General features: G+C 41.4%; 1 protein-coding gene across 5 annotated transcripts in view; it reads right to left on the bottom strand.

Moving 5' to 3' along the window:
- Positions 1–1,521: 1,521 nt before the first annotated feature.
- pitpnc1b (phosphatidylinositol transfer protein cytoplasmic 1b) overlaps positions 1,522–22,629 on the bottom strand; it is a 55,647-nt gene continuing 34,539 nt past the window's right edge. For 4 of the 5 annotated variants that reach the window (XM_084357681.1, XM_084357682.1, XM_084357683.1 and 1 more), the window contains 9 exons: positions 15,129–15,277; positions 11,230–11,318; positions 10,554–10,561; positions 10,329–10,400; positions 8,191–8,283; positions 6,476–6,631; positions 4,891–4,954; positions 4,328–4,414; positions 1,522–2,751 (listed from right to left, as the gene is read on the bottom strand). In XM_084357681.1, the coding sequence (XP_084213807.1) occupies positions 2,594–2,751; positions 4,328–4,414; positions 4,891–4,954; positions 6,476–6,631; positions 8,191–8,283; positions 10,329–10,400; positions 10,554–10,561; positions 11,230–11,318; positions 15,129–15,256 (855 nt within the window). In that variant the 5' untranslated portion in view covers positions 15,257–15,277 and the 3' untranslated portion in view covers positions 1,522–2,593. Of the gene's footprint in view, positions 2,752–4,327; positions 4,415–4,890; positions 4,955–6,475; positions 6,632–8,190; positions 8,284–10,328; positions 10,401–10,553; positions 10,562–11,229; positions 11,319–15,128; positions 15,278–20,068; positions 20,671–22,629 lie in introns of those variants that run through there. The other variant, XM_084357680.1, reaches the window with a different exon arrangement.

Raw genomic sequence — 22,629 nt, 5'->3', positions numbered from 1 at the left:
AAAACAAATGGGGCGGTTTCATTACTGTCTGGTTGGTGAATGGAGAGCGCCTATTGATCCGGGGGAGAGGCTCGTACATCAGTGTGGTTAGGCAAAATGCCATTAAGGTGGAGGAGGGAATTATGTACACACACACACACACACACACACACACACACACACACACACACACACACACACACACACACACACACACTTTTTGTTCTTCTCTTCCCCACAATCAACTGACTCTGGCTCAACTTCCTGTCTTGCTATCTTAAACTTTTAGTGTTTATTGCTTATTTTGCTGTCCTTGATCTTCTATTCCTTTTCCCCCCGATTGTCATCCCAGCGTCCTCTCCTTCTCTTGTGTGTCCAGCTCAAGGTTCTACATGAAAGCGACTGAACACAGAGTATAGTGCAGGCGACGGCGGTGCAGCTGGCTGGTCGCAGCTCTGGAGAGCGTCCCGTCTTTCTTCCACCATGCTATTTGTGGGGTCTGACGGGCGCACTGGGAATAGCAGGATGATTCAGCGCTACAGGGTCAGGATCTATGATAATGTACCATGGGGAACATTTCCATATAATGAACACAGTACATCTTCTTTAGAGGCCCTCTTGAGGAACGACGATGAGGACACAGAGATAAAGAGGAGTGAAAGAAAAGGGAGATCAAGGGAGATTTCAAGAATGAAGAGAGGGAGAATAAAGGAGGTGGATGGAGAGAGGAGAGGAGGAGCGGAGAAGAATGGTGGAGACGGCATATAATGAGAGAAAAAAATGTAATGGAGAGACAAAGAAGTATAGAGAAAGAGGTAACGCAGTGCAGCCGGCAGTTTGTGCTCCCTCTGCAGCACTTGTGAACACTCCTGGCTGCGTTGAGCACTTGTTCTTTTATGTCAGCCTCCTGCTGCTACTGTAAAAAGAGACATTGAGAGAAAGAGCTTTGCGTGCATGTGTTTATGTGTTGCCACGTGTATGTGAATGCACGTCTGCAAGCCCTTTGTCGGGAGGCTAATAACAAATTGTCATGCTGGCTCTTGATTTGTATGGATAAAAGAAGCCATAATGAGTCCCATAATGCGAGCTATTTAGCGCATCATTTGAAGGAAGCTGCCATGTCTGTCAGTCACAGGAACTTCCACGTCTCTCCGTGACAAGCCCGGGCTTTTGTCCTGAAGTCTGGAACAATGAAGTGATACAGCGATGACAGGCATGCACACACGCCCAACTCACAACCCCGCATCTGTTAAACATTCATTATTCTCCTCCGCTCTCTTCCAGAGGGAGAGAAAACAGCCACGAGCTATACAGAGCCAAACCAGGCTGGGCCGAGTGGACTGCCTCTTTTCATGTCCTCTGCTGCTGGTTCCACATGGCACACAAGTGTGAAATTGGTGAGTAGATTACATGTGAGTGCTGCGATGTGCCAGCAGCTGGTCCGTCTTTACAGGTCAATACTGATCAAACAGTGCTGATAATGTGTGCAGTGAGTCCATTTTTATGCTTATCTAGGCACATATCAGGAGTGAATCTTCTCACTGGAGAGAAATTGCATTTATTGATACAAATCCATTACAAAAGACTGTACAGTGTAATTTCCACATACATTCTCTACTTGATTTTTTCAGACTTATTTCAAACAGAATATTTTTTTACAAATGAGGCTACAGCAAACTGTATTTTTTCATAATTGATCCCTGAAGATGAGAACCCATTCTCCTGTAAATGTTCATAAAAAAAAAAACAAGCTAATAGTCTTATAAATGCTAACATTATTGACTCATAATTGATGTTTAGCCCTGACTTGACCCATTTGCAGCTCTCAGCTAAGCGATCAAGGAACCAATACAACGCCTCACTGCCCTCTGTCAATACACCTGATCTGACCTATTGGCTGAGGTGGAGAGGGGAGCAGATCCATTGCATTGACAGCCTCTCCAGTTCTCCTCTGCTCTCTCATTAGATCCACTCTATTAAACTCCTTATGCATCTGTCTGTAGGCCACGGCCGGGGGGTGGGAAACAATCGAGAGAGCCCTGCTGGTGGTCGGTGAGCTCCAGTATGGCTGAGGACCTGAGAGAAAGCCCTGAAATGCACCGCGTTTACAGGCTGCTGAATACACTGGAAGGATTGTCAGAGGCAACAGTAGAAACTGTCCTTGAGTAGGCGCGGAATGGTTGTGTGTTTTTTTGTGTGCGTTTGTGCAGCATTTGTCTGTGAAGAGAACAACTACATGTGCATAAGATCAAATAAATATAATGCTTTGCTCTTTGCTGGATAGCTAAATTAGAAGATCGATACAGATCTAATATCTGTCATTACTGAGCCAGCGGCCAGTTAGCTTAGCTAACTGGAATCTAAGAGACTAGTTGTTTCAAACCAAAATTCTTACATATTACACCTTTAACATACAAATATGAAAGTATTGATCTTCTCGTCTGACTCGTCGCCATTAAGTGAAGAGACTGTTCCCCCCAAAATGTCGGACTCTTCCATTGAGGATGATTTTGATGTCACTGTTTGACATTGGTTTCTGTGTGTGTTTGTGTGTGTGTGTGTGTGTGTGTGTGTGTGTGTGTGTGTGTGTGTGTGTGTGTCTGTGCTTGAGGCATCATTCAGGGGTGGAGTTGAGGCGAAGGGGACTTTGCGGCACAGAGGAGGCAGAGGGGTCAGACATGGCCGCAGTCGTCAATCCCATCTTCTTCAGGGAACGCTCGTCCGTCACCGAGATGGAGCGAGAGAGCATGGGACGAGAGGCAGCCGGTGGGCCTGAGATAGATAGACAGATAGATAGATAGATAGATAGATAGATAGATAGATAGATAGATGAGACAGGGAGATTTCTGTAATTGTTCCTTTTTCCTTTATCCACGATTCTCCTCTATTCGCTTTGACAACACATATGCATTTCTTTCACATGTCCCACCAATAAAGCAAATTGAAACTGAAGTTGAAAGACTGAGAGATGGAGGAACAATGAGATACGCATGACATGAAAGAAGCAACAAGACAGAGATAAAAGACGGAGGAAAGCAAAAGAGGCACAGAGAAGAAGAGAAACAGAGCTGTGTTTGAGTTGTCAATTTATTTAAGTATACTTAAGATCTGCGTCGTACGCTTAAGATTCACATCAGTTAAATCTCTTATTGGTATTCAACTCACACACCCGATGTTTTATTAGACCCTCTTGAGCAAATGACACCCATTTACTTTTATTACAGCAGATGAATGAAATGAAAACTGTTACTCGGTGTGTGCAGAGATGAGCGCAGTAGCGGCATTTATCCTGTAGGGGGTCACGGCGGTGCAGCGAGCTGCAGCAGGTTGAGCAATGACTGCAGATTTGTTGCAGCTTGATGTCTCTCATGATCACACACAGAGGGAGAGAGAGAGAGAGAGAGGGAGAGAGAGAGGGAGAGAGAGAGGGAGAGCACAGGCAGCTAGAAGCTACAGGCCATATTGGGAATTCTACCTTTGATATCTCTCACATCCAGCTGAGGTTCACCAGACTAACCAGCAGGGGGCAGGGTGACCACACACACACACACACACGTACACAAAAAACCACACATGCACTCACACAACACATATGCCCAGACACAGACCCCCACCAGGGTTGACATTTGCAGCTAAGTGCTGCAATGGCTGGTTATTTATGTTGAGAAGGCTGGTGATGGGGAGAGTTCAGCAGGTGGCTGCGTTATACTGTTTATCAGACCGAAGCAGTGGCATTATCACTTCATGAGCCATCCTACTCTCCTCTCCACCTCCCCCCTTACATCTGTCTTTCTGTCGTCCTTCTCTGGGCACACACCCTCTGTCTCTCCCTCCTCGCCGCTCCTTGTGTTGTGAAATGCCTCCTGACTGCTCTTCCCTCTCCCATTTTTCTCCCACAGATGTACACCAGCCATCTGGGTACTTGTAGGGCACAGCTAAGGCACTAGTGGTGCAAGCAGCTTCTGCTCAAGCCTGTTAGTGTTACAGAGTTATTCATTCATACTATTTTGCAGTGTGCTGACAGCAACGGATAACATGGCAGGCTAAATAAATACAAAGTACCTGCTCAGATTCATGGAAAATTCCTAATGATCTAAAAATGTGGAATCAGTGTGTTTTTCCCTGCTTTGCGTCTGCTTATTATGCTGAAATTACATGCAAGAATAATTACCGCCGTGCACAAATATACATTTCAAACTTACTGCTCTTTTCATCTGCTCTCCCTGTTTTCACCTCCGTCTCAGCGCTCTCACATCCAGCTGTATCCCCCCGCCCCCCCTCCATCCGTCTCCCCCTCCCATCCTCTGTGGTATTTCAGTACAGTGCAGGTCAGGAGCTGCAACCTCACCTGTGTTGTTCTGGCTGGATTTGACTTTGCTGTTGGTCTTCTCTTGCATCGTCTGCTCGTACTCTCTCACCTCCTCCAAACTCAGTCCTGCGGGGAAAGCAAAACACACACATACACAGCATCAGAGTAGAGTATGCATTCAATTTCAAGGGTGTATACTGAAGGTAAAGTCATATTTTTATAATTGTTCTAAATGTTTTTATCTCGTATCTGTTAAGTATAACATTTTGCGTCATGTATTTCTTTTCGTGTCAGGTATGTTTTCTTCAAAACAAAGTTTCATGATGTAGTAAATGAGAATGCAGTTTACAATTTCATATGAGAAAAAGCAAGCAGGTGAATACAAAAATCAGTATCCAACATTTATATATATATATATACATATATATATATATATATATATATATATATATATATATATATATATATATATATATAACACACACACACACACACACACACACACAAAGAGACACAGGACAAGACAACCACCCTCCCTCCCTCCCTTCTGTTCAGTGCATAGTATAAAATAATAACGGTTGCAATAGAGTATAATGACCCACCGTGCCATTCGTCTATCCACGCTACTGCCTGCCTGTGACCCACCAGAAGAATGTCCCGGATGTTCTGAAATAATGAAAATGAAAACACGGCAGAGAGGAAGAAAATGTAAATAAAAACGCTACTTGGTGTAGCGTTGCAGGTGTGTCATTATTTGGGTTTTGGGTCAGTTGTTTCCTGTTTTATTTTGTCGATTATATCCTTGTGTGTCATGTTTTACTTTCCAATTCCTGCCTTTAATTTTTTCCTGTCCTTTTTCCGTGTATGCCTGTGTTTCATTAGTTAATCACTGCTGTGTATTTAAGCCTGTGTTTTACCCTCACTTTTGTTCATGTCTCCTGTGTCTGTATCTTGGACTTTCCTTTGCCTGCCTTTTGTTGTTTGCAATTTGGATTTTGGACTTTGTATATCAGCCTCCTTAAAGGTATTTAAAAAATTATGTTAAAGTGATATGTACTGAAGTTAGCCCCTTTTCACATTCTACCTCAATAGGTGACCATCTGATAGTAAACACCTTAAATATCCTTGTGCTCTGAGGTGCCAGTCTTTGCAGAGTCAGCTAATATGACTGCTACAGCTGCACAATTAACTGAACCTACTGACTATAGTTGGCAGCAGTTAGTGGTTACTCTGGTGCTACGCTGCCTATTTGTTTTGATTTCAACAGGTGGCCCATTCTTACAAACCACACCTTTAAATCTTTTGTTACGTCCTCTTGCCTACCTCCGTGTATGCAATTAGGTCCGCACCATTTTTGTAGATGGGAACAAGCTGTGTGTGAACCGGTCATTGCCAAAATATGGTGGTACCTTTGTGTAATTATATTAAACAAACAGGATCATGGTTGAGATAAGTCGAAAACTTATCTCAGCTGTATTATTTGCACTCTCCCTTGTCATAACTAAAGCCACATTCCTGTAAACGCTCTTTTTTTTTTACAGTAACAATTATTAAAAAGGGTGTCGCTAGTTTTGCTTTTACTGCCTTTTGGTTTCTCTTCAAGCGTAATTGCTTTGCTTAAGTGTGAAGGATAAATGAAAGTGATCTTTTCATCAGCTCTTTAATTTGCTTCATCAACCTCCATTGTAAGAAACTCTGAAAACCTCTCTTTGTTTGTGCCAGAGAAACAGAGGCTCACTTACTGTTTTGTGGTGTAAAACAATGCAGCGAATTTCCTCATAAATCTGATCTGATGATGGATTACACACAACTCAGTGCAGGGGTCATTTGAGGATAACAGCCTTCTTGGCAATGGTTTTAGTAATTATACTAATGTCTGGAAATTAAAGTGGTAATGATTTATGCGTGTCAAAATTCAACACACGACAGATTAAAATAACAAATAACTAGTCAGGATTATTGTGGATCGTTATTTTGCTGTAGATGTAAAGTTTAAGACTCCAAACAGAAATCAATGCTTGACTCAGGCAGAGCACTTTATTAGATCCAATTAGCTGTATATTTATATTTTTCCACCTTGTATTGCATCTATAATTGCTTGTGACATTAACTGCAGATCACATCTTGATTAAACTCTCTTTACATCAGCAAAGGGAAGAGGCATGATGGGAAATCAAGCTGTCTCACTCTGTGTATGAACTCCTCGGTCCTGGTCTGGAAGCCGTACACCTCGAAGCTGCACTGCACCCTCTTATAGGAGCACATAATGGGCTTGTGGTCATCTTTCCAGCCTTCCTCCAGAGGCCCCCGACCAGTTTTACTCGACTGCCAGTGACTCAGGTCCTGCAAAGAGCAAACAGAGGGTCTGTACCTTACTGTACTTGCTGAGTCTGCAGGAATTTGGCCCTGTGAAGTGTCTTCAGAGGGAAACTTTGGATGTGTGTGTGTGGGGACGGCGAGTATGTGTGTGACGATATGTGTGGAGGTGCAAGCAGATTGTTGCCCAGCACGGCCCATAAGAGGAAAGTGTGATAACACACATTATGCATCTGTGAGCAAAGGATGATTGCAAAGTGTGATTTTACGTTCTCACTGTGTCACTTCATCTGTGAGATCAGCGTGTTTGTGGCTTTTTGTTTATGTATTCCAAACATCTGTGTTTATGGGTAATTGTCTGCATGTTGCCGTGTGCCCAGACCTGTGAATTGACCTTGGTCTCTACAGACTTGAAGGCAGAAAAGAAGTGTTAAACCTTTGTGGGAGTTGTGTGGGCGTATTACTGATTTATGCTCTTTTCAGAGCCAAAACACAAGCCAGTAAAGCAAAGTAAACAAGGAAAAAGGTGTGGGCGTTATAGCGTTTGTGTGTGTGTGTCATCCAAATATGTGCATTATAAACCATTTATTTTCCAAGAGAAGGTCTGCATACAAATGAGAAGATTCATACCACTCATATCTGTGCATTAGATATGGAGTTAGGGCCATAAGTTGATAAGCTTCACTTAGCAAAAAGACTTGAAACAAGGTTTAAACAGCTATCCTGGCTCACTCATATAAATAAAAAAAAGGGGCAAACAACAGCTCAGTAACTCAATTCGTATCTTGATTGATTAAGAACTTTGAGCATGTAACTCTCTGTAACAACAACTTGTCGTTTTAAAATTTCTGTTTTTGAATTAAACTAACAGGGTACAATGTTCTAACTAGAGAGCTTTGAAAGCACTAGTTGTAGGGTTGAAACGAAACTTTCCCACCAACTAATAAGCTCGAGAAAACACCAGTGTCGCCATTACACTGGGCTTTTTACAAGAAAAACAGTCAAAGGGCACCCCAAACAACGGTCATTTTCTGTATTTGTTGACAGCGGATCGGTTTGAGAAATGTCAGGGAGTAGTTTTATTCAGTCTGAGGGAGTAATGGAACAAGAAGGAGCTTGTTAGATGAAGAGCTGCAGGAGACAGGCTGCACACCTCCAACTTCTCAGCGAGGTAACTAACTCCTTTTCCCTCATTAACATTATCGGGTTCAATATTAGCATTGGGTTTGAATCCTGAATATTGGCATGTGTTTTTGTTGGCCCACTGAATATGCACAGTAGTGTTGATCCTGTTTTCCCACTCGGTCCATAGATTTTATATTTACCCCCATGGATGAAAAATTCATACTGGATTTGTAATTCTAGCTCAATACTTAAAAACGACATGAGAGCGGTATCAATCTTCTCACTTAATCCAGAGTATTTGCCCAAAATGCCAGGCTATTCCTATAATGTTATCATACAGCTTTTGTCTTTGCAAATCATCAATAGGCTCGATAGGTGTTTCCACACACAATTATTTGTTTTTGGCTGTTGTGTGGCTGCACGTGCACATGTTTGTGTGCTCGTCACAGTGCAATACGTACCTCCGTCTCTTTGTAGTTCTTTTCAGGGATGGGGTCACTCAGGATATCCAGGAAAGCGACATTCTCCGCTGGGGTCGGCGTGTCCCCAAACACCTACAGCCAAACAGATGGGGGAGGTCATAATGAAAGCAGACGCACATTCTCTCACATCATACAGTCACTCACTCAGTGGAGAGCAGGATGAGAGTAGATGAGTAACTGTGTAGAAAACTGAGGTCACACACCATAACACCCCTCACTATATCCCACCCTGAGGCCCTTGGAGCAAATCACACAGGAGCAAAGAGAGAGGAGAGAACAGACAGAGGGAGCAGAGGAGGGGTAGGTGGATAAAAACAAGGACGTATGGGGGATATTAAAAGAGAAGGGGAAAAAGAAGAGTTATGAGAGTGGAATACACTTTTCCTTGAGAGAGAATGGAGGGAAGCTTGAGAGAGTGCACTTTTATCTGACCTTGTTTCAAATTTGTTCTAATGCCCCGCTGAAGTTGTTCATTTCACAGCTGAAAACTAACAAATAAGAAAAACCTGGCGTTAGATAAGAGCCCGCCACGCTCCTGTGGTGCTGTTTTTGGTCTGTGTCTACTCAAGGTCTTGCTCCCTCTTATGGAATGTGTTGCATTAGCTAGATGTATTGTGTCGCTGTTTGCAAAATGCTCAGGGCCTGACGCGCTCATGCTTTCATGGTTATTGTCTCCCTGCGTTTTTTGTGTTGTGTAAATATTCATACAGGGGCACAGAGAGCCTTGACAATGGTGATACTCAAAACCATTACTTAAGTACTTATATCACACTGTAAGAGTATGTATGTGTAATATTACTACTGAATGTCCCGCGCTGGAAATGTGAAGGTAAACGTGGTAAAAATATCAAAGTATAAATACAAAATATGCAGAAAATGGACCTTGTGACTGTTTTGCTATTTTATATTATTACTACTACTATTATTACTCTTGCTTTGATGTGTAAGCAGCATATTAATGTTTTATTTGACTGTGGTGTAGCTACTTTTTTAAAACTGTTTTTAATAGGGCAGCAACAAATGATTAGTTTCCTTAATTATTAATACTTATACTACTACTTTGTCAATGAATCAATCAATGACTGATTGTTTGGTTTGTAAAACTTCAGGAAGCGAACGTGACTCACACAACTTGAATAAAAACTTTAAAACATGACCTCATCCGTGAACATTTCTAGATTGATTTTCATCAGCAATGGTGGGCGTTTAACAATGCGGACAACAACTCCCATGATCCTACGCTACTGACGTTTGTTTAAATATGCATTACTTTTGGGTAGTTTAGCATGAACAGTGATGGGGAGCAGTAAACTACATGTAATCAAAATAGTAGTTAAACTACTTTTTGCAATAGCTTGCGGGTAGGTGGAATATATTCATGTTTGCATAGTGATTCAAGTAGTTAAATTACTTTTTGCCTTTTTTTTTGTGCAGTTAACTTCTGAAACTACAAAAGATTCTGTCCATAAAAGGAAATAAATGTTTTTCCAGTGTTAAGTATTTGGGTGTCCTTTCAAAGCAGCTTCCCCAACACTGAATGTAAAACAAAGCATTACATTTTGTAAGCTTTGCATATGTGTTGTATGTAAAACATGTGTAACTATTAACCTCAGCTGTAACCGCAGCTAAAGGTTACAGGTTATATGTGTACATATTGTGCAGATCTCTGGTGAATATTTGTTTGTCTTGCATAAACTGACAAGGAACAAGATTCACCACATTTCTTTCTCTATTGAGACGTGTTGCATGTTGTTACTTGTTACTGGCCTGATTCCTCGAAAACAAAGCACAGACACACTGGCCAGACATAGTTGCAATCGTTTGTCAATTACTCTGTGTGTATGTGTGTGTGTGTGTGTGTTTATGCATGTTCGCTTCGGACAAAATGCAGCATGGCAGCCGTGCTCACATCCGTTGCATGTCAGGTTAATAGATCTGCCAGTACTGCAGTTTGTGATTTGCTTGTTTCCCTTGTAATGGGCACATCAATTTGATGAACATTTTCTTCGTGCTGCAGAGAAAATTGCTATTTCTCTCTTTCCCCTTGTCCTTCTCCTCCCCCTCTCCCCTAATCAGTCCATCTCTCTCACCCCTCGCTCCCTCTCCGTCATACTCACATTGTCGTTATCGCCCTTGTTGTTCTCAAATCTCGTCTCAATGCGGATGCTGAACTTGGGGAGGAATGATACCTACGGGGTGACAAGAGGTAAAAATGGAGGAAAAAAGGGTTGAGGGCAGAGATAGGGAGAGTGGAAGCAGGCTGCAGATTAGATCCACTGATACTGGAAAGAGATGAGCTCTGTTGCATTCATGTACAGTAAATGATGTGTGAGAATACTTACTGAGTACTCTGCAGCACCAGGGACGTTCAGTACAGATAGGGAGAAACAGAATTGGTTACTCATACATGCATGAGCACGCAATTGCTCTCACACATACAAATGTTACCACATGGTAATACATGCATACATAGCGATGAATATTTGATGGCACTTGGAAAACCAGCTGTTAAAAGTAAATATGTTTTCTATAATGCATTGAGGTGAAAGGAGCCTGATGTTTAACACAAACAAAGGCGCTCCGACACACAGAGGGGGCAAAAGAACACACATTTTTACAAGTACAGATACTTGTGTCGGAAAAAAGACTTTAATAGTAGAAGTACTGATTTAACTTCCTTACTCAAGTAAAAGTAAGAACGTACAGGCTCTGAAATGTACTCGAAGCATAAAAGTAAAGAGTATCCCTCTGAAGGAGGATTTGTCTGAGCTGTTTCTAAACGCACCACAAAGATATTTTATTATAGAGTTATAACCAGGACATCAAATACTGACATTTTGGGTTGGTAAAGTGTCTCAAGCACAGCAAAAAATTGAGAAGATAAGAAAATACAGACAGAGGGCTGCAGGGTCAGCAGCTTCGAGACACTAAAAGTAAAAAAAATAAATACCCAAGCAAAGTACAGATACCTGGCACAGTATTTGTACGTCATAACTTCCCACCTCTGCAAACACCCACCTGTGATGGTGTATGGGTAGAAGTTCCAGGCCTTTTCTGTCACGTAAAAGAATCGTGGGACAAACGCTTTCGCCCAGGACGGCAGTTTACTGCAAAGCGGAAAAAAAAAAAAAAGCAGGAAGAAAGAAGAATCAGTGAGAGTGAGAGAGTAGGAGAGGGAGATTATAGAGGAAGACAGAGAGATCCTAAGTGGTTTTTGTGCCATATATAGCCAGATTACCTGTAGGCTACTCTCGCCACAGCGTTCATTTGTATGACTCATTCCCAATTACACCTGTGGTGATGAATTGTTACTGCAGCTTCTAGGTCACATGTCAGAACATGATTGAGGTGGAATTCATTTTGCACTCACTGCTCTTATATGTGTGTGTGGTATGTGTACGTGTAAGTGTGTGTTCCGCCTATCCGTACTAATGAGGACCAAATGTCCCACAAGCACAGAAAGATTAGGAAAATCCTCCACAGTGAGAACATTTCTTTACTTCTTTAAGAGTTTATTTTAGGATTAGGCCTTGGGTTTATAGTGGTGCTTAGAATTAGAGTCGAGGTTACATTGGGGTAATGAGTGAGGTTAGCTTAGGGTTAGGAAATGAATTAAAAGCGAGTTGTCTTCTGGATTGGACCTTCACCATGATTCGCATTCCATTGATTAATGGGCTGTCACCCTGAGCACAAAGCAAATAAACATCCTTTCAGTACTATGACATGTCGTTGCAGTCGCGCATATCTTCAAATTCCTGTGGTTTAACCGTCGCTACAAAATCACGGTCCCAACATTTCTCACACACTTCGTTTACTCTGAGGATTGTACATCCCTGACAGTGTTAAAATCATTTTGGAAAAACATAATCTCTCCTGCTTAAACTTGAGGCAAATTAAAAAATAATTTCAGTAAACTTTATTTTAACATGCACTATTGAGGGTTTAAAAGCAGAATATAAAGACGTACTAAATGTTTTATTTAATATGCACTATAACATAGTTGTAATTAAATATAAGGACATTTGTAAGTGTTGATGTATTCACAGGCAGGCATTCACTCTGGACCTTTGGAGATCTAACAAAAGAAAAAACGTTACTCAAGGTAATCCCCTTACTGGATTTCTTGTTTGGCTTTCAGCCACTGTCATGACCTTTATGACAGTATTTTCAGTTTTCATGGAGGGTTATTAAGTACTTACAGTGTAAAGGAATAAATCCGTCATCAATTAATATAATTTCAGTACACACCTAGTTAACGAATCAGAAGAGGAGTCACAGTTTGACGGTAAAGGAAAGACACTTTCACTCTCTTTCTGTTAGATGAGTCATCAACTCTCTCATGTCTGTAGGCTAAAAATGACGCTAGAGACAACTGGTTAGTTTAGCTTAGCCAACAGACACAGAGGGAAACAGCTAGGCTGACTCAGGCCAAAGGTGAAAAATCCACCTACGGTTTGGTGTTTTATGGAGGGGTTATGTACTAGATTATGTCAAAGGTTGAAGCACTATCTTCCTTGAGTCTTTGCTGATTGCCCGGCAACAGCTCCCAACAAATAGTCCGGCAAATCACCCCAGATAAATCTATAAACAGTTATTCTATGGATTAAACGAGATAAGATGTTAACAGCACCTTTAGACAGAGCAAAGCTATCTGTTTTCTCCTGTTTCCTTTCCTTATGCTGAGCTAAGCTAACCAACCATTGGCTTCTGCTATATGCTAAAATATCACTTACAGCATCTTCAAACTGGGGACACTGGGGACACACCCCGCCACTTTTTGAAAACGCCTGTTTTGTTCCCATCACTTTTTAAGAGCATAATTTGTTTTTAAATAAAAATCAGAAAAATAGCTAGTGCCAAGAAATGATAACTAAGGGGAATGCTTGCAGGCTTTGAACCCTAATATGGACACAGAGTACACTTAAACTAAGGCTACATGTGCAGGAAAACTGTTTATGATCATTAGATATTAGATGTGATCATCATACACTGTAAAATCACAATGTAACTGTAAGGACATTTGTAAGTGTTGATGTATTCACAGGCAGGCATTCACTCTGGACCTTTGGAGATCTAACAAAAGAAAAAACTTTATTCAAGGTAATCCCTTTACTGGATTTCTTGTTTGGCTTTCAGCCACTGTCATGACCTTTATGACAGTATTTTCAGTTTTCATGGAGAGTAATTAAGTACTTACAGTGTAAAGGAATAAATCAGTCATCAATTAATATAATTTCAGGACACACCTAGTTAACGAATCAGAAGAGGAGTCACAGTTTGACGGTAAAGGAAAGACACTTTCACTCTCTTTCTGTTAGATGAGTCATCAACTCTCTCATGTCTGTAGGCTAAAAATGACGCTAGAGACAACTGGTTAGTTTAGCTTAGCCAACAGACACACAGAGGGAAACAGCTAGGCTGACTCAGGCCAAAGGTGAAAAATCCACCTACGGTTTGGTGTTTTATGGAGGGGTTATGTACTGGATTATGTCAAAGGTTGAAGCACTATCTTCCTTGAGTCTTTGCTGATTGCCCGGCAACAGCTCCCAACAAATAGTCCGGCAAATCACCCCAGATAAATCTATAAACAGTTATTTTATGGATTAAACGAGATAAGATGTTAACAGCACCTTTAGACAGAGCCAAGCTATCTGTTTTCTCCTGTTTCCTTTCCTTATGCTGAGCTAAGCTAACCAACCATTGGCTTCTGCTATATGCTAAAATATCACTTACAGCATCTTCAAACTGGGGACACTGGGGACACACCCCGCCACTTTTTGAAAACGCCTGTTTTGTTCCCATCACTTTTTAAGAGCATAATTTGTTTTTAAATAAAAATCAGAAAAATAGCTAGTGCCAAGAAATGATAACTAAGGGGAATGCTTGCAGGCTTTGAACCCTAATATGGACACAGAGTACACTTAAACTAAGGCTACATGTGCAGGAAAACTGTTTATGATCATTAGATATTAGATGTGATCAGCATACACTGTAAAATCACAATGTAACTCATTGGATGGCCCAATTAGCTATTGAGCTAACTAGAACAACTTAAGCTATGCGGACATATTAAGGGCCTGTCAACACTAATATGGATATTTTTCTAAGGGGATATTTTTCCCTTAAAAAAAATGTACACACGTCCTCCATTTTAAAAATATGAATATAAACGCAAAAGCGCAAAACGATTCAAACACTGAAACAGGCATGCCGGGCCAGTAGATGGCGATAAAGTCCACATCACGGATACGTGAAATACCAGAGAAGGTCATTCTGAGCATTAGTTATTTGCTGGATTTTATGGTACGTAGGTTGCAGTGTAGCTTGCTTAAGTAGTTTCTCATGTTTTTTTTCCTAATATGTTGAAGACCATTAAAGAAAAAAAGAAATGTTTAACTACTCCTTTAATTAACACCTTTTGGAAGCACACATGGTTATAGTGTGACTACTCTCTGATGCCTTACACTGCCAACAGAGTGAAATATCATCATCACATATCCTTTAATGACTGCCATCATGATGACGTAAATGTGTTTTTTCTCAGCTAGTAACACAATCAGATTCACCAGGAGCATTTACTTGATGATGAGTTCAGGGCACGCCTAACACTTCACAGTCACCCTGCAGTGCGGGCCTCGACATGTTTTAAACAGTGGCTACTTGGACTTTGGATGGAGGCGGGTAACACTACAGCGAGTATCGAAAATTATGTTTTATTGCTTGTCAGAAGTGATACCTGCAACATGGATCTACAGGACATAAAGCTTTTTAGTGGAGTAAGAGATCAAAGATCGAACTCCATCAGTTATAGTAACGACAGAGCTGTCAACTGGAGGATAAGGCTCAGGTTGCAAATAGCCAGAATTATTAGTATAAGTACATCATTAGTACAGCAATACAATTGAGATGCACTCTACCTGCTGAGGTAGATTCGTTTCTCAGTCAGCTGTCCTGGCCCGTGCTGGGGGTGAATATCTGACTCATTCCGCACCACCTCCACCCCTTCTCCTCCACCACTCTGCTCACAGCTGTGCTTACTGATCATGTACAGCTGCCCGATCCTGTACTGCAGACCGAGGAGAAGGTATAGGATGAGGTTTATGGTAGTGAGGGTGAGCAGAAAAAAGAGAGAGAGAAAAAAATGTTGAGAAAAGGTGAAGCAAAATCATCTTCCTAATCCAAAGTGACAAATTATGAGTGCAGCGTTATTTTCATTCATAAATTGTGATTGTATTTGTGCGTCAGGGGAAATTTAAACTAAGCAGATAGGCCCACACGTTGATCTCTGATATCTTGAAAGGAAACATTGCTGGATTTGTTGTTTGCTGTTTGTAAACACACCAGGTGCAGTAAGTGATTCTGGAGAAAGATAATTGATTGTTGAGCCTCATTTGACGACGTGGGAACGAAACCTAACTATCTTTCTCTAGTATCACGGACGCCCAAGAACTCCCAAACACGGCAGTATTCTAGGTAAATACGTAACGCAGAGATTATTTTTGTACGACTATTTTTGTTTCTTCTTACACTGTTGCATAGTAAACCTTTAAAACAGTACTACTGTACGTAACATTTGAAATAACTCACATTTTTCCTTCTTCAAATAAACAAATTCAATAACAATACAAGGCTTCGTTGCCAGATTAATTTCTCAAAGAGGTTTTGCAGTTTCAGCATTTGTTGGTTTGGAATGAGCAGTAGCTAATGGAGGCTAAAAAATGAAACTTCACCTGATTTACCATCAACACGAGGGTGAGACGATAAGGTTTATAGGTTTGACGCAACTTTATTTTCCTCTTTATTTCTCACTATACTATACATACAACATCTATTGCCTGTCTGTTTATCCTGTTCCTCTTCCTAAGGTTTTCTTCCTTATTCACTCTGATAAAAGTTTTAGAAGTAATCCGAACAGAGTCAAGGGTAATAAGGTTATGCTGAACAAAGTGTAACATCTGTTTGTGATGCTAAACCAAAGTCATGTAATTCCAATGTTGAATAGTTGAGTAATTGTGGGATAATGCTGAATGCTAAAAAATTATGTGGCAATAAAACAAGTAAAAAAGAGTCATGCTATAACGTCACTGAACCACAATGGCTACATAAAATTTGCCTCCATTAGCTCCTGCTAACCTCTTTGAGAAATGAATCTGGCAACGAAGCCTTGTATTGTTATTGAATTTGTTTATTTGAAGGAGGAAAAATGTGAGTTATTTCAAATGTTACATACAGTAGCACTGTTTTAAAGGTTTCAGTCATACAAAAACAATCTCTCTCTGCGTCACGTATTTACTGAGAATTCTGCCGCGTTTGGAAATTTTTCGGCATCTGCGATTCCAGAGAAAGATGGTTAGATTTCATTTCCACGTTGCTACAATTAGTTATCTTTCTCCAGAATCACTTACTGCACCTGGTGTGTTTACAAACAGCAAACAACAAGTCCAGCATTGTGTCCTTTAAAGATATCAGAGATCAACGTTTTGGCCCAACTTTGACCTGAAGATCTGTGTGTGTGTGTGTGCTACCTTTTAAAGCAACATTATGTAGAATTTATTCAGTTTATTCAGTCATGAAAACAAAGAGAGTTTGTTTAGCTAGTTTGTTCAGGTGTGAAAAAATCAGTCGATAAAGATCTTTCTCCTCCGATTAAAATATCTCCCCCAAACTACAGAGTGCACCTTTAAGAATGGGTTCAAATCGAAATATACCAACATTTATCACATCAAGGGCCACAAGACAATAAGGGATTTTGAGGACTTCAGTAACAAACAATAAACTGCATTGAGGAAATCATAAAAACCATCGGCCACTAAGAGGAAGTAGCTGGTGAGAGGACAGAAAACTCTTTTGGCAGCAGGTTCAGCCATAGTTGCTGAGTCCGATTTTGTCTCGACAGGCACTTACTCAGTGCTGCTTAGGCGCAAGCTTTGTGTTTGCTCTTTATTTTTTTAAATAGTCACTCGCTGTGTATAAAGATTTCCCTCAAGTGACCATATCAAAACTTAATGTGGCCACTGAGGGGAACTCATGGTGTCTAAATCAGTGGGAGGATGGGACTTCTCTGCTGCAGCTCCAGTTTGTGCTTAATGCTGATATGTATTCTAAAGAGGACGAGGCCTTTGAGCACCAGGGGGACCTCCTCCGTGAGCTGAGCCTGACAGAATCAGTGTTACACAAATCACACAATAACACCTTGTCCTCCTCAACATTATCTCTATGTACAGTATATTGCTTAATTGCAAATCACTCTGTGAGCTTTTTAAAGTTATAAAAAGGCAATAAAATTGTACTGTAAACAAATAAACGGTGCTGCTGTGGCCACATAACGTAATTCATTTTGTTGCCCTATATCTGTGTGCCACTAAAGCGTTGTTTTAATTAAAAGCAGAAACAGAGAAAGATGAGCAGGACTAGAGAAAGAGGAGGGCAGATTTCAGTTCGCCATCCTTCACTGTACCCTGCTGACATCAGTGTGACACTCCTCCTTCTTGTTCCAATTACTGTAGAAAGTCAACATTCAATATTTACTTATTGGGTATTCATGAGACTTAATTAATCAAAGCGATGGGTGTTTAACAGACTGCAGAGCAGCGAGCTCCTCCCACACACAGGTTGTGAATCTTTTTCACTTTCTAGAAATGTAATCTGAGCAGGAAGTTAAAAAGACTTATCCGTCTTTAAATCACTTTTATGCACGCTGAATGACTGTGATGAGCGATGTTTTGAGAAACTCATTCATTGGAGGAATTTGGCATGTATTTTTCTCCGAGTGTCATTTCAAAAGAAAAAAAAACAAACTGATGATAGGTTTACAAGCAGTCAGTTTGTCATAAATTCCTGAGAGGTGTAAATATAGCTCATCATGGTGGGGTGGAGACTCTGCAGATAGTGTCACTGTGACGGCAACAGAAAAGAGAGAATTTACAATTCAAAGAAGGTACCGCTCAAAGCAACTTTTTTAAAGAAGTGATAAAATGCTCAGAGCAAAGACTTGGATTTGTTATGCAGCCCAGGATCTGTCCACTGACAATGAGAATGAGACTGTTTTTGTGAAACGCATACAAAAACCTTAACAAAATATTTGCAGTTGCTCTGAAGCGTAACATTTACTCTCATCCCTAAACAATAATTATCATGGATGAAGCATTTCTGTCTAGTGGGGATGTACAACAGCTAGACAAAGTATTCACCCACCTTGGAAGTTTGTTGTTTGCATGTTTTATGTTATTACAACATTAAAGTGGACTTAATGTGGCTTTTTTGACAACAAAAAAAGACAGCTCAGTTTTTCAGACCGGCCTGGTCTAGGCTTATTTACAGCTGGGCCACACTCTTTCCATTTCCTAATAAGTGATTTATCAGTGGAACTGGAAGTTTCCTTTCATCCATCCCATGACTTGTGCTTTTTAGTCATCACGGTTCCCTTTTTTGTATTGCAGCACTCTCCTACACAGCTGAAGAAGACGGGAGGCTTGTTTCCAAACGTATAAAAACAACTGGAGAAAACACAGAAAATGGCTTCATACTGGCGTATTCCCTCTCTGGAAGCCCCAAGATCCCGAACGGATTGGAAAAGACATTATTTACACACTTTCTAAAGCCAAAATCTTCACTTTATCCGCTAAGCTAGAAGTGTTAGCATGCACCCCGTCTGAAGTGGGTGCACAAGCTTGGCAATGGAGTTGCTGTCAAATTTTCAAATAAAAGTTTGTTTTCATGTTTTTAAACAATTCTTCATCTACTTTAGTTGTTTAGGAGAATTCTGCAACACTGTTTTGCTGTGAAGCTCCAGAAATGTTTTGAGCTAAAACTTTCATAAAACATTGAAACTTCCACGTTACAGGTTGGATGCACTCTACACACAAACATGGAGGAATTTGTTGTCCTGTGTTTTGCTCAAGGACACACTCAGCATGTACATTCAAGGAGCTGGCGATCAAACTCCACCGATCAAATTTTCCCACGGCAGAACACAATAGTGGACATGCCTTAACACGGCCAAGCTGTATTGTGTTACAGAAGCACTACTGAAAACTTCACGCCTGAAATTCAACACTGTCCCCTTAAAAAAATGAAGTAATGTGTTGGGACGTTGTAAATGGCTTGGACTGAGGTAACTGTCACGATTTGATACTGTTCCAAATAAGCTGCACTTAAACTTATATTACATTCAGGCGAAAGAGGATTTGCTGCAAGCTCAAGTTACTGTGCGCCCTGTACTGATACTGTAAATCCTATTTTGGACTGCTATTTGTCACTGTCATTGTTGTAGTAACAGGTAGAACTGAAGGGGGAGGGAGGGTAGGTGGAGGAGGTGATGAGGACGTTCCTTTTGAAGGACACTTTGGCGCATAACTCGCTCGTCCCTCCGAGCCACCTCTTCTCTGTCTAGCGGGATGTCGTTTGTTTACAACCCTGCAGGCCTTTGTTTGAGTGTAGCCCGAGCAAAACCGTAACCAGTCCGACTAGTTTGAGGAGTGCTAGAGCAAGCGAGCTAAGCTGAGAGGCGGACAGAAGGGGACTTAATTTAGACACAACAGCAGTGCCATGATGCTGCCGGCCAGGTGTTGTGCGTTGGCTCCATCAGACTGGCCGGGCCTGTCGGTGCTGAACATACCTCGCAGACCCGAATTGCCAAAGCTCCCACGGAGCGGCCGCCGCAGGAGGTCTGTGTGCTCTTTTGGCACTTTTCTTATCAGCGCATTAACGCTTTCAAGATTACAAGTGGAAACAACACATTCACATTTTGAAATAAAGCCCCTCTCTTTTGTCTGTGAATTTAAATGTGTAGCGAGGGTAGTGTGTGTGTGTGTTTTGTGTTTCTGTGTGCGAGCGTGGGAAAGACAAACACACTTACCTCATCCACAGTCAGTGGCATACATATGCGGTACTCTTTCATCAACATGGTGCTGTTACAGAGAGGATTGTCTTTAAGAAGTGTGTCTGTCTATCTCAGCTGTCTCGGTTGCATAGTAGACAGGCTCAGGCGAGTCACACTGCTGCTGGACTGCAGTGACCTCTTTTCTGACGCTCTTCTTCCTTTGTTTTGCTGATGTCAGTAATCCATAGAGTTAAGTCCAGACCTCTCTGTCAATGAATATCTGCGTGTTTTCTTACTTTCCTTCCCCTCCTGCTTTCTCCTCACAGTCTCGTCTGTCTTCTGTTTTGTTTTTCTTGCTCAATTAATCTACGGGACCAGACTTTTTAACTGCTCCGTTTCGTCTTACTTCTGCTTTCTTCTCTCCCGCCTTCAGCTGCCCTTTCTGTTTGCTGTTTTGCTCTTGGTTTCTGTTTGCTTTCTTTCACCACTGTGAGAAAGTAGTAATTAGCTGTGAGGTAAGATTGAAGCCTTCCCAACTCTACCTGTTCCTGTCCCCTTCTCTGCCTCTCTGTGCTTTGTTTAATTCTTCCTCAGACCTCTCATGTGCAACCTTGCTGTCTGCTCGGCGCTCCTCCCTTTTCCCCTCAACTGCCTTCTGCTGCTTTCAGTTCCTCACAAATTCCTTCGCCTGCTCTCTCCTTATCTCCCTTTTCTCTCCCTCCTCCTCCTCTCCCTCCCATAGTATCCACTCCCCGCCCACTGTACTTTACTACCTCCTCACCTGTGTCACCCCCCCCCCCCCCCACTCCCTTTGATCTTTATCTGTTCTTTTTTTCTCTGTCTCTGTCGCCGGCCCTGTTTTCAGCACAGCGCTCTATCATCTTTCTATATCTGGAAACATTAGGTAACACAGTCTGTTGACATCAGTCTGTGAATTTGAAGCACGTTTGCCTCCTTCACAACACTCAGGTAATGACAGCACTCTGGGGTAGTCAGGGTGGGCTGTCGGATTAAATATTACCAGAGCCATGAGGACTTCCATTAAGCAACGCGCCAGACTCCCTTACATTGTATTACCTCATGACCTTCAGCCGGCTTTAATTGAATCCATGTTTAGTCAATGAGTAGTGGGATCGAAGCATTCATAATTTCTCGCCCGTGTCCGTCCTTGAGTCATGGGACTACTCTCCTTTTGTGTGAGCGAGAAGCTGACGCCGCATACTGTTGCCTCCCCATCACATAAGAGAAGCAGATGTTTGGCTTCTCCGGGTCAGTCTGACGGGGGGGCCAAAGCCAATAACCGGCCCTGGATTCCTCCTCCCCAGTGGAATCCACTTCCAAAGAAGCTCTCCTCTCTGCAGTGACAGAGCGAGAAAACAAATATCTGGTGGGGTTTGCTCCTATCTTATCAGATCAGTGTTCAGAGAAGGGAAAGCCACTTCAGAGAGCCGAGGTGTGCTCCGCTCGTCTCGGTTCTCCCCCCGGACTAAACGCTCGCAGAGAGCTCTGACAGCACACAGTTTAAAGTTTGATTGGCTGTGGCTTGGCTGTGTATTCAGCAGCTGACCGAGTCATTGATCACTCTGATTGATTATGTAATTGTGATTTGAGGGTTGGGAACTGGATTAATGGTAACCATGGCACCCATGGATGACTGATCCTGCAAATTTTGGAGCTGATCAAATGATTGGGTTCTTGATTGATTGATGAATGAAACTGATGTCTACTGCAGTTCAAGGTTTACACTGTGCCTTCTTTTAAAAAAAAACAGTTTAATTAAAAAATTGATTTGGAAGTAAAGAGATGACAGGAAATTAGGGGAGAGAGATGGGGAAAGACATGTCTAGGATCTGTGTCTGGATATACAGTATCATCTGGATCATAATAACTGATCAATGGGATCTGGTATTAGTGTTCTCATTTTCCTGATAATGCCAGCACTGTGATGTAGCGTGTAGTTGTAGATCATGCAAATTAGTTCAGTGGAGCAGGTGTACTTGTTGAAAAGCACATGGTGCATCCCAGGTCAGGGAGAGGCATTCAGTCATTGTTTTTTTTCAGAGGTAAGACTTGCAAGATATTGAAGAGGCAGAGTTTGGTAAATGCTAAACTTGGTGGTTGATTTTTATTCCTTAAAGGTCCAGTGTGTAGGATTTCAAATACTATATAATAATCATCAATGATAAATGGAACATTTACAGTTAATTAAACTTTAGTTAATAGCTGTTTCACTGTTAATAAACAACGACATGCCTTTTGCATTTCTTAAGCAGTTGTTTATTGTAAAGCTGTCATTGATGTTTATAATACTTTGTAAATGTTTTGAAAATTTCTGTGTCGTTCATCTATAAACATTATTTGATTGATCTTTATAAAGTTGGTTTATAAAGTGTTTCATTCTTTATTAACAGAAAAATAACTAAAATTTAATTAATCTATGATGTTTTTTATTAAGTGTTGCCCAGGATTTAGTGGCATTGAAGTGAGGTTGCAGATTAGCCACTGAATATCCTTCCTCTCACCCTCCCCTATGGTTGATGCTAAAAATGTGAAAATGAGAAAGACCCTCTTTTTGTCCGTTCTGGGCTACTGTAGAA

This window comes from Pagrus pagrus, assembly GCF_965226575.1.
Source record: "Pagrus pagrus genome assembly, chromosome: 7".
Taxonomy (NCBI): domain Eukaryota; kingdom Metazoa; phylum Chordata; class Actinopteri; order Spariformes; family Sparidae; genus Pagrus; species Pagrus pagrus.
The sequence above is the reverse complement of the archived record's forward strand: the minus strand, read 5'-3'. Positions and strand labels throughout refer to the sequence as shown.